The sequence below is a fragment of the Alosa sapidissima genome, chromosome 24 (genome assembly GCF_018492685.1).
Source record: "Alosa sapidissima isolate fAloSap1 chromosome 24, fAloSap1.pri, whole genome shotgun sequence".
NCBI classification, from domain to species: Eukaryota; Metazoa; Chordata; class Actinopteri; order Clupeiformes; family Clupeidae; genus Alosa; species Alosa sapidissima.
In genome coordinates, this window is record NC_055980.1 from 5,000,028 (window position 1) to 5,016,643 (window position 16,616).

A 16,616-nucleotide genomic window follows, 5' to 3' on the forward strand; every position below is an offset into this window, starting at 1 on the left:
AGTTCTTTAGCAGAGTAGCAGACGTGAACGGTACAATCGTGACTAAGTAGAGTAAGAAGAAGGATGTATTTTGGACGAGTTGTGGACATCGAATGACGACACCTGCGTTTGGCGAGACATAAAGGCAGGTGAAAACTGGTGATTAGTCAGGACTCAAGTGTAATGAATGAGTGACGTAGCATCCTGGTAGAACAGCTACCACTTTTATTGTGCGTTGTGTTCTACATAATTCCTTTTCCCATAATAGTGATTATCATGGATTCATGATGAACGTGATGAACTCGCTGCGAAACTGCCTGCCTTCCCGTTCCTCATCCTCTCCATGGTGGTCTACATCGTGGGCAATCCTCTGGCCACTATATGCTCTCCGGAACAACCCTCACTCAGAACAACATGTGGTTGTCAGTGCCGGTGGAGCTTCTATTTTTTTGTCACATTTATGACGTCTTTTTGTTGAAAATCATATTTAATTTATATATCCAAAGAGTAGGCTACATATTTGTAGATCATTAATTAATCTCATGCCTACATTTTGGCCTATTAACAGACCATTTGGTGTATGATTTCACTGATTGTATAAGATAAAGGCAATAAAACACAAATTGCCTTTGTGTTTTGGTATTCTTTTACTTTGTAGGCCTAGGGGCCTACTACTGTTGTATAAAACAATTGAACAATTAAGTCTGAGCGTCATGTATGTTGTCTCTAGTGTGTAATAGTTATTCATATAGTATTGCATGCTAAAAGCGAATAACATGTAAATTAATGTCCATGAATAGTTGCAGGAAAAGGATGACATAATGATATAAGGAAATCTGGATCCTAATATGATTTCCTAGACAATTGTGACACTTTGATGTGACTGACATCACGGTTCTCTACGAGGTGTCCCATATACTACGTATGTCCCATATACTAAAGTAACATGCAGTGGAACTGGGTCCATATTCCAATTTAGTCATTGCTCATTCATAAAGTTCAACACCTTACAAAGATTCCTGACAAATATTAAAAACAGTGTATGATGCACTATGCATTTAGTCTTATTCATAGAAGTAAGTCTGACAGAGTTAATGATTACCACAAGCTGCTTGTGCATCCAGACAGGGCGGGATTAAGGGTTACTCCCTGCATTCAGAGAACTGTTACAAAGAGAGGCGGGCAGTGGTGACTGTAGCAGAGGATACCAGGCAACAAAGGATACCTCATCTACATATCATATGCTCACAGCAGATAAACTGGACATGACTCTCTCTTCCCAAGCCTCTTCATCATTCTGTGTGTTTGTGAGTGTAACAAAAGACAACAGGAATGGGCTTGAGTTGTGCCCACAAAATACGTGTGGTGGAGATTTTGCTGTGTGCCTTGGCTGTGTTCATCGCCATATTGCAGAAAGGGGAGATCCAGCCGTACAGCGTGTGGTGCGAGTTCGTCTGGGCCTTTGCCTTCATTGTGGCCATGGTGATCCTGGTGCTGGAGGTGCTGAAGCTGGAACTGGTGGTGGCAGTTTTCCTGCAGCACTCCTGGGCCGACCTGGCCACGGGGCTCACGCTGGTCTGCGCTGCCATGCTCCTGACCGCCTCCATCATCTACCCTATGCGCGTCATGCACTGCACCATGTGCTTTCTCGAGGTAGTGTGCACCATCGTCTCCTGCCTGGCCACACTGCTCTTTCTGGTGGATGGGGTGATGACCAAAAAAGAGATGTCCGGTGGATACCTGACCGCTGTGTGCGGGGTGCTGCGCTTCACTGAAGCGCTCCTTGCATCCCTGCTCTTCATTACGTTTGCATCCTATTTCTTGAGTGTGACCACTGGAGTCCCATGGGCTCTGGGGTGGTGCGTTCTTGTGTACATAGTGTGTTTTGTATTATCAGTGCTCATGATGATGTTTAACCTGGTGAAGCTGTTGAATGCACTAGTGTGTGTGGATAAGTTGGAGGTGGTCTTTAATATTGTAGCAGTGGTCCTTTACATCACAGCTATCATACTATGGCCCATTTATGGAAAGCAGGATTACTACAACTACATGAAATGGGACACTGATATGCGCATTGTACTAAACTATGGCTACCACTACATAGACCTTATGCTTGTGTTGGTCTTGACAGCAGTGAATTTGGTGCTGTATATAGTGGATATGATTTTGTCTCTGCTGGCATTCCTTAAATGCATATGATGAGTGTCAACAGTTTAGAGCAAATGTAATGTTACATTACGAAAAGAGTACTGTATTGGAGCATTCTTAAAGATTAAGCATTAAATGTCAACATGGCCAAAAAATGTTAGTTTTCCAGTAGTGTTTAATGTAGTTTTTTGTTTCCTATACAGTACAGTGAGTGTTCTGCCTAACATACAAATACAAAATATTGTAGCCAGCAAATTAGCAAAAATGTGAGTTGAATGGCAATGCCCTGCATCGTATAAAAAGAGCACAAAATGCATTCGTATCCAGTGAACAAAGAAAAATTCTATAATTTTCCTAACAGAACATGTTCAATAAGATAGTATTCAAATACATCTAGAAGCTACGTTGGCAATTCAGAGAACATTCTATCTGTTTGCCAATGCAAATAATCTATTGTCACTAACCTGGTACCAGAAGCCCTTGTGCTCCACTGTGTGTGTAAGCCACACACACAACGTAAAAAGAAAACAGTCAATGTTTGTCCACCTTCACACACACACATGACACAATGTCCATTGCAGTACAGTAGCTTTGCTCCAGCAGTGTGGTCTGAGGCCTAGTCCTCCTCAGCCTCTTCCTCCTCTCTCTCCAGCAGCCCCTGGAAGCAGATGTAGTGGCCGCTGCAGTAGCCTGGAGGCTTGTTGGGGCAGGCCTGCACCTGCTCTGGCTTCAGGGATTTAAAGGGATTCACCCCAGTGGCCTTGATGTGCATCTCCAACTCCAGCAGGACCTGAAGGGTGTACTCCAGCTCAGGTTCACTACAAGGAGGGACAAGGAAACATGCACACACTTCAAAGACTCCACAAAGAACTGAACGATTTGTGTGTGTGTGTCATTTTTACCCGTAGCTTTGAATGTTGTTGGGTGACATTTAGAAGACTTACTCTGTGGTGGTGAAAAGTGTGGGAATGTTGTAATCTCGCAGGAGCAGCAGAGTTGGCAACCAGCCCTGGTACACTTTGTCCACCTCATCCATGTTCTCCTGACTAGCATCCAAACCTACAGAGAGAAGACTTCTTTTAGTCTGTACTCATACTCTGCAGTGTACCATTTATTGGCAATGTTAAAGAATGCTCTACCTGTCCAGGTTAAAATTGATCCAAATGCAAATATAACTGCCAGATTCAGTCTAAATCAATTAGACCCTCATTTTGTAATTTAAGCTGACTTAACTGTATAATACTAACAGGTATATGGTACTGTATGTACACTTTTAGATACACTTTAGCAAGGTGTTCAGTCTTTATGTTCTTTTTGTATACCTGGGTGAAATCCCACCACCAGGTCTGGTTTTGCTGCCTCCCCTTTCTCCACCACATCTTCCCAGAACTGGTGGTAGAGGCCCTTGTATCCGCTGATGTAGGATTTCCCTCTGGGCCCAAAGGCTCTCAGTGGGGGGCGAATGGCCTTCCCCTCCACCACCTCCGGCCCCACCATCACCACCTCCAGGCCCTGGTGTCCAGGAAACATGTGGCTCAGCTCGTCCATGTCAGTGACTCGGGCCCCCAGGGTCTCGCTGTGGGCAGCCCCCACCAAATGAATGGTGAGCGGGCGGGAGTAAGGGTCCAGCTTGAAGTGTTTAATGGCAAAGCCGATGGTCAGGGGCCGTGAGAAGAACTCGCTGCACACACGCCACATCGACTCTCTCAGATCGACCTCCCCTGGACGTGAACGGCCAGCATTGTCCCAAAGCTCGGTCATGTTCTTTCCAGACAGGATGGGGTTCATTCGAGCGGTCAGATCCCCCTGCATGGAGAGCCAGTCTTCCCAGCTGTTGATCTCTGCAGCGGGACGCGTCCATGCCTCCGTAGGGAATGGGAGAGCACCTGTAGGGAAGATGAAGTCCATGTTATAATTCCCCTCTTCTCCTTTGGTTCACTTGCAGTCCTGGCAAGTAATGTTTCAGTTAAAGTAAAAAACAAAATGTATCCTAAACATTCATGGCTATTTTTGTTTGTTTTCAGAACATTTTGTTGTTAGAATGTAAAATATGTTCATGTCAGCGTATCCTATGCAATTCCCATTCATTGAATTTATCAAGACCTTTGTGTCATTTATGTATGCAACACCTTTACCTGACCTCAAAAATTGTATGTATCTTTTGACAGAGAAAAATATGAGTTATCCTCCTTCCGCACCTTTGTAGATGAGCCACTCTATCCGCCTGTCAATGGCTGCCCAGCCAAGTGTCTTACACAGCTTCTTATGTTGGGGCCAGTGCTGCCTCTGGCACTCCTTACAGCAGTAATATACATTCAAACACCTGAGAGATGTCATGGGGGAAAGAAGGACAATGGAGACAGGAGTAGGTGAGGAGAGGAGGTGTGCAGTTTGGTTGCACTGTAGTAAGGATTGGGAGTAATGAGGAATCATGCGACAGATCAACATCTTTCTGGGTGAATGGACGTATCTGTGATGGGCACCAGTCCACTTACTTTCCACAGCGTTTTAGCGCCTTGGGATCTGATAACTGAGATGGTTTGCTGTCACAGGCAGCACATATCCTGTAGGTCTCCTCCATCTTCTCAAACATTTGTTTTTGTGAGAGAGAAGCAGGGGTATTGCCTTTACCCTCAGGGTGAACACTGACATGAGACAGAGACACAGACAGCACATGATAAAACTGATTAAAAGGCAATAAGTGGGTGGATGTCTTTTGATCAGCAGGGGTGACAGTATTAAGGTCTACAGTGTGTGTGTGTGTGTGTGTGTGGTGTATCTGCAATGTTAAACAAACAAATCACAAGAGCAGGGTTACATGGCATAATCAGTATAATCAGAATCATTGGGACAAGTGCTTCTAGTGCATAGTAGTATACATTCTAACACTTACTCAGTCACGCTATGCTTTCACACCAGACTCATACCAATACATATACAGTACACTAAAAGGACAGGTCACATAAGAGGCAGTATAAAAATAGATATTAGGCAGTATAAAATTAGATATCATTTAAAAAAAAATCACAGTAGCCTATGGGGTTTGGGAAAGTGCAAAATGAATCTGGATGTGCGGGTTCTGACAGACCTGTAATGCCTTCCTGAGGGGAGTAACTGAAAGTGCTTGTGGCCTGAGTGAGAGGAGTCCTTGATTATGTTTATAACAGAGTACAGTGACTGATTTATGCCTTCGGTGAAAGGTGAAGTTTACATTGACAGCTTCAACAGCAAAAAGACTAAAGCGTGTGACACTTTTATGTTTCCCCCTGCATGTGTAGCCTCACACCTGCTTTCCTCTTTGAGTGTAATTCCACATGGGCTTCTATTTTCAGTCCGCTATTTTTAGATATGTTAACCATATAGGGAACAACGCTTTAAAGGTATATGATTTCATGTTTTTGAGCTACAGATGAACGGAGTAATATTACGAAATAATCCCAGGCTCTGCATTGCGTTTGTCTTGGAGCAATGGTTCCCGGGGCTACGCGTCACTGACGCTTATTATGCATTGCCAAAGACGCGGAAATCCAGGTTTTAGATATTTAAAGCTTGAAACGGTCTTGCTGCAAATCACAGACAACAGTGTACACCATGTATGCGTTAAAATCAGAGTGTGTTGATGGTTTCGTCCATTTTCAAGAGGCTGTACAGTAGCTTTTAGTCTATTTTTAGCTTCAAAATCAAACTCAAGCACACGCAAAATTCAATGCTTTGACACGTGACATGCAACGATGCGTTTTATTTACTTACCTCGTTGGTTCAGTCATTTAGTTAGATGTAACTTTCTGATGCAAATTCTTCAACTGAAAACTCCCGAGGTTGTATTGGACGCCTCAAGTAAGTTAAGTTGGCTCAGGAGGAGACCTTCCATTTATACCCACCAGCTGTTGGCGGTTGTATTCAGGACATTTCTAGAGGCTTCTGTGTTAACGACACCGCGAAGATCAAATCGCAGTGAATTTTGTCAGATAACTCTCACTCCGAGGCCGCATTTCAGACGCATTTCATGTTCGACAAAAATATAAAGGAAACAGACAACTCCGTTGAAGTTTATCTTATCTGAATGTTTATTTTGTTGCTGATTGCATTTCAGGTTTATGACATATTTATGACATATTTTCAACACTCCAAACTAGAAAAAAGGTCAAGAAGGTAACGAAATCCAGATTTCGTTGGTGTTGGTATAGGTAAAAAAAACACAAACATTTTTGAAAGTAGCCTAATATAAAACACTGCTCTAGTTCATACATCCACAATGCATACACACACACACACACACACACACACACATACACATATATATGCTAACAGAGAGATAGATAAAGGAAATAGAAAGGGTAGAAGTGTGTGTGTGAGAGAGAGAGAGAGAGAAAATAGTCCACGTCTGAGCCTTTAGGCTTGTTCTGCCTCAGCCTCTTCCTCCTCTCTCTCCAGCAGCCCCTGGAAGCAGATGTAGTGGGCGCTGCAGTAGCCTGGAGGCTTGTTGGGGCAGGCCTGCACCTGCTCTGGCTTCTGGGATTTAAAGGGATTCACCCCAGCGGCCTTGATGTGCATCTCCAACTCCAACAAGATCTGAAGGGACAGGTCATATTCTGTCTCGCTACACATACACACACACACACACAAACACACACACAGAGGAGGACAAACGGAGAGAAAGAGAGAGAGAAGGAAAGAGAGAGAAAGACAGACAGAGAGAGAGAGAGATATTATGTTAACCATTATGCAGTTGACAAGTTTATTCTTCCACTTCCAGTTCTCTGCACTAGGAGGCGACAGGTGACCAGTAATGCTTTCCTCAGTAATATTTTCATTTAGAATTCTCTGAGGGACACTTTGCTAAACAGTACAGACATTCTTGCATAAGGTTAATTCAACTTCTTCTTGTTGCTGCTTGGTGTATCTCCTTTTAGTTCTGTTTATTTGAGCTGAAAATGAACAGTGTGAGAAATGAGAATAGTGAAGCAGTTAGAGAGAGGTGAGACCTATGGTGATATTGGATAGATATAACCAGTGATTAAAGTGGGATTTGGCAGGTGGGGGAACCCTAAAATCCAGTGTCAATGCAAAAAAATGACTCACCGTTGGACAACATATTGTGTATCGTGGTGTAGCAATACTTTATGGACAAGAATTGCTAGCTTCTTTGTCACCTCTGTACACCCGAAAAATTAACTTACCATTTATTTTAACAATATCATCGCGCTATATCGTTGGTATGAAAGAATATATTATATTAATTTATCTGAGGTGGCAGAACTGCATTCCTCTCCGCCCCCCCCAAACATTTTAACCGCTGGATAACCTCAGGGGATGTCTCCAGGAAGTGTTTTCTTTCAGACAGCTTTAGTTCTCAATACATTTCTCATCCAAATAATTATCAGCCACGTCAACAGAATAAGAGGTTTTAAGAGAAATGATTGAGTTGGTCATAAAATAACCTGAATAATCACACTGTTTCTTAATTTCACATAAGGCTTTTAGTATACATGCACATGCACAGCCAAAACATCATTACTTAACAAGAAAGTACCTCACAGTTTTGTTTGGTCAGGTTAAAGTGTGATTAATCTGGAACTATGGAGGTTCATGTATTGTTCTTCAACTTTAGAGACATGTTTACTTACTTAAATGTGGTAAACATTGATGCAATGTTGTAGTCTCTGAGCAGCAGTAATGTTGGCAGCCACCCCTCCCCTAAACTCTGTGTTGCATGGAATCCTGGGAAAAGCAGGCAGAATAAAGCACTGAGTGATATTATCTGTATCTGTCAGTGACAGTTCCTATTTCATCATTTTCTTATACACAGAAGACACATCATCCTCTGCATAATATGTTGTGCTGATGTGCTAAATGTGTCCTATCTACAGTGCTATAGAGAGGATGAGCAGCACAACGTTTCTGTGTGTGCTCATAACAGAGAACCTCTCCTGGACAGCTCAGGAGAGCCAGTGTCCCAGTACCCATCATGTGGTCCTTCTGCTGAGGCACCAGTGTTTTGAATGGTCATGCCAATAAGGCTCAGTGAATTAAACTGAATTGAATTGAGAGCATCCTGGTCAGCTGCATCACTGGATGGTTTGGAAGTTGTACCACCTCCAACAGGAGGACCCTGCAGCCCCTAGTGAATGTAGCCTCCAACAGGAGGACCCTGCAGCCCCTAGTGAATGCAGCCTCCAACAGGAGGACCCTGCAGCCCCTAGAGAATGCAGCCTCCAACAGGAGGACCCTGCAGCCCCTAGAGAATGCAGCCTCCAACAGGAGGACCCTGCAGCCCCTAGTGAATGCAGCCTCCAACAGGAGGACCCTGCAGCCGCTGGTGAATGTAACCTCCAACAGGAGGACCCTGCAGCCCCTAGTGAATGCAGCCTCCAACAGGATACCCTGCAGCCCCTAGTGAATGCAGCCTCCAACAGGATACCCTGCAGCCCCTAGTGAATGTAGCCTCCAACAGGAGGACCCTGCAGCCCCTAGTGAATGCAGCCTCCAACAGGAGGACCCTGTAGCCCCTAGTGAATGTAGCCTCCAACAGGAGGACCCTGCAGCCGCTGGTGAATGCAGCAGGAGAGACCACTGGTGCCTCACTGTCCTCCGTCCCGGACATCTACAACATACGGTTAGCTCGAAAAGTATTGTGGGCGACCCCCTCCCACCTCTCACACAGCTTTGTGAGTGTCCTGCTCACCCGAGAGAAGATTCCGGGGCCTCCAGGCCCACACACCTCAAGACTGAAGGACAGCTTCATTCACCAGGCTGTCAGGATGACCTGGCCTATCTGCCCTCCCTCTCCCCTCTGCCCTCTGCCACCATGAAGACTGGACATTAAACACTGACCACCCAACATGTGCACATACACATTCACACAAAACACCACCCACATGTGCACATACACATTCACACAAAACACCACCCAACATGTGCACATACAGTACACATTCACACAAAACACCACCCACATGTGCACATACACATTCACACAAAACACCACCCACATGTGCACATACACATTCACACAAAACACCACCCACATGTGCACATACAGTACACATTCACACAAAACACCACCCAACATGTGCACATACACATTCACAAAAAACACCACCCACATGTGCACATACACATTCACACAAAACACCACCCGCATGTGCACATACACATTCACACAAAAAGCACCAGACACTTTGATTTTGACAATCTTTTTGCACCATTTGCAGTACATGGTATATTCAAACATCTCATGTGCCTTGCTGCCCTTCTTTGTGAATACTTGTAGTTTGTCATACTTTTTATCTCTTCCATTGTCGCCGTATTGTTGTTGTTATTGTTGTTGTTTTGCCCTATCGTGGGCCTGAGAGAAACACAATTTTAAACCCTCTGTATGTCCTGTACATATAGCAGAATGGACAATGAAGTTGACTTTGACTTTGTCAGGGGGCATCCTGTACATGCTATATGAGGGGCCATTCTTGTGTAAGACCTGGCTTGAATAAACTATTCCCTAGCTCGCTCTCTTACTCAATGTGTGTGTGTGTGGTGCCATTTGCCCTACACTGGCCTGCTCTGGCTAATGTGTTGTATATTTAGCCCTATGACGGCATCCTGTGAGTGTGGCCCAGGGAGCATGGGCTTGGAGGGATGAGGATGTCTTTCCTGCTACTTAGTGGATTGAAGGGACCTTTCAAAATATTTGTTCCACTACTTACTTTACTGAGGATCTGACCTGTAAACAGCTGTCATCGCTCATTGCCACCTCTATGGACAGTCAGCCTACAGGTACGTGTGTGCGCGTGCGTGTGTGTCTGTGTGAGTGTATGTGTGTGTGTGTGTGTGTGTTTCTGTTGATCTGTCTGTCTGTCTGTCAGTGAGTCAGTCTTTGAGTATGAATGCATTTGAAGGAACTCTGTATAGGTCTCTATGGGAGATATCAGTTGCAACTTATGTGTGTGTGTGTGTGTGTGTATGTGCGCAAACACGCTGTGGGTAGCTGCTGAATCCAAACATCTATAACGCCAACATTGCCCACCTGTCCTCATAAATCAGAGCAATAAATGTCAGGCTGAGACACTCATAGACACACCCCATCTAACACACACACACACACACACACACACACACACACACATGCACACCAGCTCACATCAAACACACGGCAGCTCCTCATCTTACATTGCATTCCCCTGATGAAGGCCTCTGGCCTCTTGGCTGCATCTTGATACACAGACTGCTTAATGACATCTAAGAGAACTGATATATATTTTCTAGATTCTTTCTTGAATTTCCCCTGGGGATCAATAAAGTATCTATCTATCTATCTATCTATCTATCTATCTATCTATCTATCTATCTATCTAGATGCTAATTGTATTGTATGGTGCAGAGGTCTCAGCCACTTGATCTTCACAGCTTTGCAGGAGACCCCTGCTGACTGTTACTGTGTGTAGAAAGGTATCCGTTTGTGTTTCTGTTTTGTTATGTTTGTTTGGTCTGTGTAGGGCTGTAGTGGTAAAATAATAATAGGTGTGATCTGTCTATGAATTCTGTGATCACGGTAAGGTGGACTGCACCATGCAGTATCGGATTTTTTAAAAAGGCATTCAGAACATGTTTGATTATGGTGAAGGTTATTGTCCAATGTTTATAACAATACCAATGGTATTAAATGGTTCCTAGAGTGTTGATGAGTGTACATATTGTGAATGTGGATGAGACAGTGTGACTTTTGAATGTTAAAAGTTGCAATTGGAGAATAAACTCTTTTGAGAGGTGGATAAACTGAAATTTCAGTGGTCCAGAGGATAAATTGCGTTTAGCCTCCACTACAGCCCTAGGTCTGTGTATGCATAAATAAATCATATGACTACTGTACATTCATACCTGGGTGAAATCCCACCACCAGGTCTGGTTTTGCTGCCTCCCCTTTCTCCACCACATCTTCCCAGAACTGGTGGTAGAGGCCCTTGTATCCGCTGATGTAGGATTTCCCTCTGGGCCCAAAGGCTCTCAGTGGGGGGCGAATGGCCTTCCCCTCCACCACCTCCGGCCCCACCATCACCACCTCCAGGCCCTGGTGTCCAGGGAACATGTGGCTCAGCTCGTCCATGTCAGTGACTCGGGCCTCCAGAGTCTCCTGGAGGGCAGCTCCCACCAAATGAATGGTGAGCGGGCGGGAGTAAGGGTCGAGGTTGAAGAGCCTGATGCCCAAACCGATGGTCAGTGGCCGAGACAAGAACTCAGTGCTCACACGCCACATCGACTCTCTCAGATCGGCCTCTTCTGGGCGTGGTCTGCTGACGCTCTTCCAAAGCTCCGTCATGAACTTTCCAGACAGGATGGGGTCCATTCGAGCGGTCAGATCCCCCTGCATGGAGAGCCAGTCTTCCCAGCTGTTGATCTCTGCAGCGGGACGCGTCCATGCCTCCGTAGGAAACGGGAGAGCACCTGGAGCAAGTAGAGTGAGGTTATTAAATAACCATTTTCCTGACAATACTATCCATCCTAATATACCGGTATATATATATATTTATATTGAATGCATTATGTTTTAGGTTAAATGAAAAAGTGGGGACAATGTCTTAGCAAAATGATTTTAAAAGAATTTGGGTTATAATAGGTCAGTTAATGCATTGTCAAATTATTTATTTTTAGAAGATAATTTTTGAACAGATGTACACATTTACCTGCTGAAACTAACCATTCTACCAGCCTGTCAATTGCCACTAGACGTAACTTCTTGCAGAACTTCTTATGAGTAGGCCAGTCCTTCCTCTGACATTCTTTACAGCAGTAATACAGATTTAGGCACCTAAAAAAGCAAGAGAGAGAGAGAGAAAGAGGGAAAGAGAGAGAGAGAGAGAGAGAGAGAGAGAGAGAGAGAGAGGGGTGGTATAAACACTAACATAATAGATTTCCAAACTTGGACCTAAAGAGATGAGCTACCACATTTAGTCATGCACAACACAATGTCTGTTCTGGCGTGGGGCAATGAGGATATACAGGTGGTATGTTCACATGATCACAGCAGCGCTCCTCATAAACTCTGACCTTTGCTTGTCTGCGGCAAAACTCAGCATGCGCTGTCAAGACGGCTACCATGGGCATGCCAAGAGTGGCACAGCAAGGGAGTGCTGGAGCCAGGTGGGAATTTACAGGCTGATTGCATGGCAACCAGAGAGCATGACTCGCCCGTTTAGCCGCTGAGATCATGCAGGCGTCCTGTCCTGTCTGACTCCCAAAGCTGCAAAGCCCTGGCCATACATGGCAGTCACCCTCAGGGGACCAATCGTAGTGCCTCCTACATAGAGCACCAACTCCAAATAGATTAAAAAATGAAATGAAAGAAATATAAAAATTTAAAACACAAATGAAAATGAAAATTAAAACACAAAAAAATGAAAATAAATTGATTTGGTTTCAACATCAACATGTGTCTGTCCAGTGGTATTTCATGGTGCCATTCTAGACGAATAAAATACTAAGTGACGGCATGGATGATAATCGGCTGGCTACTGCTGGTTGTTATTTAGAGCTGTGATTTGGCACCAGTTGTGTTTGTTGGTGAGATACTGAGGGTTGTTATCACTTGGTGTCCTGAAGTGGTACTAATCAAAGCCAAGGCCACAATCCCTTCTCACTTTCACAGCCTTCCTTTATGGGAGGCCACATGGGTCTGGCTACTTACAGCTCTCACCCTCTCTGCTGACCCACAACAGCTCTCACCCTCTCTGCTGACCCGCAACAGCTTTTTTTTTCTCTCTTTCACTGGAATGTGCTGCAGTCCATTTCATTCCAGCCATTTCCCAGTTCTTAATCACTCCCACCTTTTAGACACTCCACAAATCCGTCCTCCCTCTATCTGTCTCTCGTACCCCTGAATGTTGTAGAACTGAAACCTTTGAATACTTGAATTACATAATATCAGATAGTTATCTGACTATTGTGAATTTATATGTTTCACTAGAAATTGTATACACACACACACACACACACACACATACACCACACACACACACATACACCACACACACACACACACACACACACACACACACACACACACACACACACACACACACACACACACACACTACTGGTCAAAAGTTTGGGGTCACTTAGAAATTTCCATTCCACTCCATTGTAGACAGAATACCAGCTGAGATCAGTTGCATTGTTTTTTTAATCAGGGCAGCAGTTTTCAGATTACATTACATAATCTGATATAATTTTAAAAGGTTAACTGAGAAAACATTGAAGAACCATTTGCAAGCTGGTATTCTGTCTATAATGGAGTAGAATGGAAATTTCTGAGTGACCCCAAACTTTTGACCGGCAGTATATATAATAAGTGCAAATGTGTGTGTTTGTTTAAATGTATGCATGTACTGTATCTCTCTCTCCCTTCCTCTCTCTTTCTCTTTGACTCTCTCGCTCCCTCTCTCTTTCTTTCTCTTGCTCCCTCTCTCTGTGCGTGAGTGATGGCACTCTAAGTAAGCACTTAGCTTACAAAATCACGAGGGTGCTGGGTGGTGAGTGGTAAGCTAATCCTTGGAAAACGGTAAACACACAAACAAACACACACACACACACACACACACACACACACACACACACACACACATATAACTGTCACTGTCTGAGATACAACACGCATCAATCAGGAAAAGTGTCTGGAAACAATGTATGTTGTGGTGTGTGTGTGTGTGTGTGTGTGTTTGTGTTCTTGTGACCTCACTTACTTTATGCAACGCTTAAGAGCCTTTGGGTCTGGCAGGTGAGCAGGGAGTTTCTGACAGGCTGCACAGAATTTAAAGGTGTCCTCCAACTTGTCAAACATCTCCTTATTAGTGTGAAAGGTTGCGCCCCTTATCTTCCCCTCCATGGCATTCCTGAAGAGAGGAGAGAGATCCAGATAACAGATCTTTTTTACATTTAAAAGATAAAGGGAGGAGTCCAAAGGATACAATGAGGTGGGTTCAATAATGTTGGTGGTACAGAATACAATCACACACGTCTTCACTGGCGATGTTCAATATCTGTCTTTACCTGGTGGTACACACAAAAAATGTTTGTCTCCCTGTGTGTGTGAGTGTGTGTGTGTGTGTGGGTGTGTGTTAGTGTGGAGACTGAACCTTACCTGTATTCTCCATAGTCCTTCATGTGGAGCTTGTCCAAGATGACTTTGGAGAGGCCAGGGACATTGGAGTCCAGTGAGTAGAAACCCAGCTGGTCAGAGAAGACACTGTCCAGCCCGGGAGCATAGGACTGGGGCAGTGCTGGCACAGGGTCGGCCATGTTGGTACTAAAGCAGCAGAGGAGAGGTACGGTAAGAAGGACTTTGAGACGCCATGATGCTTGATTTGTGCGAAGTTAACTTCGCTCTCTCTGGAAACAGTAGTTACTCAAAAACTATAACCGAGGCACATTTGTGTAGCAGACAGGTATTACAAAGATGGAGAGAGAACAAAAAGTGGCACATGCTCTATGTAGGATACAGCTGATATTTTAGAGGTAGTATTTATTGTGATAAGCATTATTATCAGTCCTAGCACCTGTTGAGACACTGTCATATTTTGCTCTGTTGTTGAATCTTTAGACAAACATGCACACACACACACAGACACACACACAGACACACACACACACGTGCACACGCACCCGCGCACACAAACACGCACGTACACACACACACACACACACGCTCACACACACACACACACACACACAGACACACACACACACACACACACACACACACACACACACACAGTCTGTGTGCATTTGAGTGTAGGACAGAAGAATGTGTGGAGTGCGTCTACTGGTAATGCGTAAGGCTCACTGACAGACATCCTACACTTTGGGGGCCGCATGGGGAAGTGGGGCACAGGGTTCCATTAGCATACTGGAAATGATCCAGGCAGTTTACCACCCTCCACACACGCAAATGCACACACACCCGCACGCACACACACACTTTTAAATTCTAAAAATATTATATTTGACCATTCTAATTCAAACATGCATTATAAAATTATGAAGAAGTACAGTAAACACCCAAGGAGACACATGTCCACATTCACCAGCCTTGGCATATAGAAACAGTATCTTCCCCTGGAGGCTGTATATCAATGCACACTCATGCACACCGAAAAATAACTTTACAGACAAACAATAATCTATCTTGAATGTGTAGAAATGCTTACATCTAAAGTATAACTCTCTATAATCTCAAACCAATTGAAAGGTCCATAAAAATATTTAGATCATGGTAAATATGAAGTTATACACAATTAAATTAACTTCACCCTATTATTATTCATACTTAATTTCTTCTCTCTATATACAGTATATATGTATATATATATATATATATATATACACACATATATATAAAAATCTATAATCTAAACAAAAACCCAAAGAGTTTTGAAATCAATACAGTGACGGTCAGAGTAACCACACTGAAGAAATTCTCAAGGAAAGACAGAGCAAGAAAGTAAGCGAGCTAAAGCCTTTACTCTACCTGCTGCTGGCTGGAGAAAGAGGAGTGTCTAAAGGGAGCTGATCCTCCACATTCAAGGGGTCCCCCACCCCGCCCCTCCTGTCCTCTTTCTGCCTTTTTATGTATCCCTTTTTTGCAGTCATGTGGTCACATCTCTCTCTCTCTCTCTCTCTCTCTCTCTCTCTCACGAACACACACACAAACACACACACACACACACACACACACACACACCACACACACATACAAACTCACACACACAAACACACACAAGCACACACACACACACACACATACCACACACACACCATACACACATACAAACTCACACACACAAACACACACAAGCACACACACACACACACACACACACACACACACACACACACACACACACACACCACACACACACACACACATACAAACTCAGACGCACAAACACACACACACACACACACGCACACACACACACACACCCACACCCACACACCCACACACACACACAGAGTAGACACTTGGCCAGTAGGGGGTAGTCTGTCAAAAAAAGACTGAGTGAGTTATGGTCATCAGAACAGCAGCTCCGTGCCATCTGTCACACGATGAGGGGCTGAGAGGGTGGCGAGGAGAGAAGAGGGCAGAGAGAGGACAAGAAATGACAGACATGTGTGAGTGAACGGAGGAGGAGCCTTGACATGCAGACAGTTATGGAGAGAGATGAAGAGAAGGCACATTTACAAGTGAATCATATTACTTTAAAAATGTGTACACACATAGCAAGTCAATGGTAATACTAAAACTGATTTCATACAACAGAGTAGGACTATATGAGGATCTTCTGAGTTTTTAGGATTATGAGGTTGGACCCGCTTTTATTTTAAAACACTGACTTTTTTTTTGCTGTGGACCAAATTCTCACTTAGTGCTTACAACTTGTGATTTTTCCCCACTTATGTAATATACTGTTGTGGCATTCATTTAGTGGCATATTGTATTC

At 44.0% G+C, this 16,616-nt stretch overlaps 2 protein-coding genes across 2 annotated transcripts; both read right to left on the minus strand.

Annotated features, from left to right (window-relative positions):
• Positions 1–2,282: 2,282 nt before the first annotated feature.
• mss51 (MSS51 mitochondrial translational activator) lies at positions 2,283–6,007 on the minus strand. The gene is made up of 6 exons (XM_042082077.1): positions 5,878–6,007; positions 4,623–4,772; positions 4,326–4,450; positions 3,450–4,013; positions 3,072–3,186; positions 2,283–2,945 (listed from the first exon to the last, which is right to left on the minus strand). Exons 1-6 carry the CDS (start codon positions 5,892–5,894, stop codon positions 2,744–2,746), a joined length of 1,173 nt encoding a protein of 390 aa, XP_041938011.1. The 5' UTR covers positions 5,895–6,007; the 3' UTR covers positions 2,283–2,743.
• Positions 6,008–6,170: 163 nt separating this feature from the next.
• LOC121699724 (putative protein MSS51 homolog, mitochondrial) lies at positions 6,171–15,799 on the minus strand. The gene is made up of 7 exons (XM_042082076.1): positions 15,644–15,799; positions 14,258–14,422; positions 13,860–14,009; positions 11,805–11,929; positions 11,002–11,565; positions 7,755–7,848; positions 6,171–6,727 (listed from the first exon to the last, which is right to left on the minus strand). The coding sequence occupies exons 1-7, from the start codon at positions 15,763–15,765 to the stop codon at positions 6,520–6,522; spliced, it is 1,428 nt and encodes a 475-aa protein (XP_041938010.1). The 5' UTR covers positions 15,766–15,799; the 3' UTR covers positions 6,171–6,519.
• Between the last annotated feature and the right edge of the window lie 817 nt (positions 15,800–16,616).

Coding starts and splice junctions, on each gene's coding strand:
- LOC121699724 (XM_042082076.1), bottom strand. CDS start 15,765: ATGACTGCAAAAAAGGGATACATAAAAAGGCAGAAAGAGGACAGGAGG. Junction 14,423..15,643: donor CTTTCTCCAGCCAGCAGCAG/GTAGAGTAAAGG, acceptor CTGCTGCTTTAG/TACCAACATGGCCGACCCTG. Junction 11,566..11,804: donor AGAATGGTTAGTTTCAGCAG/GTAAATGTGTAC, acceptor TACTTGCTCCAG/GTGCTCTCCCGTTTCCTACG.
- mss51 (XM_042082077.1), bottom strand. Junction 4,451..4,622: donor GCGCTAAAACGCTGTGGAAA/GTAAGTGGACTG, acceptor GACATCTCTCAG/GTGTTTGAATGTATATTACT. Junction 4,014..4,325: donor AGAGTGGCTCATCTACAAAG/GTGCGGAAGGAG, acceptor TCTTCCCTACAG/GTGCTCTCCCATTCCCTACG.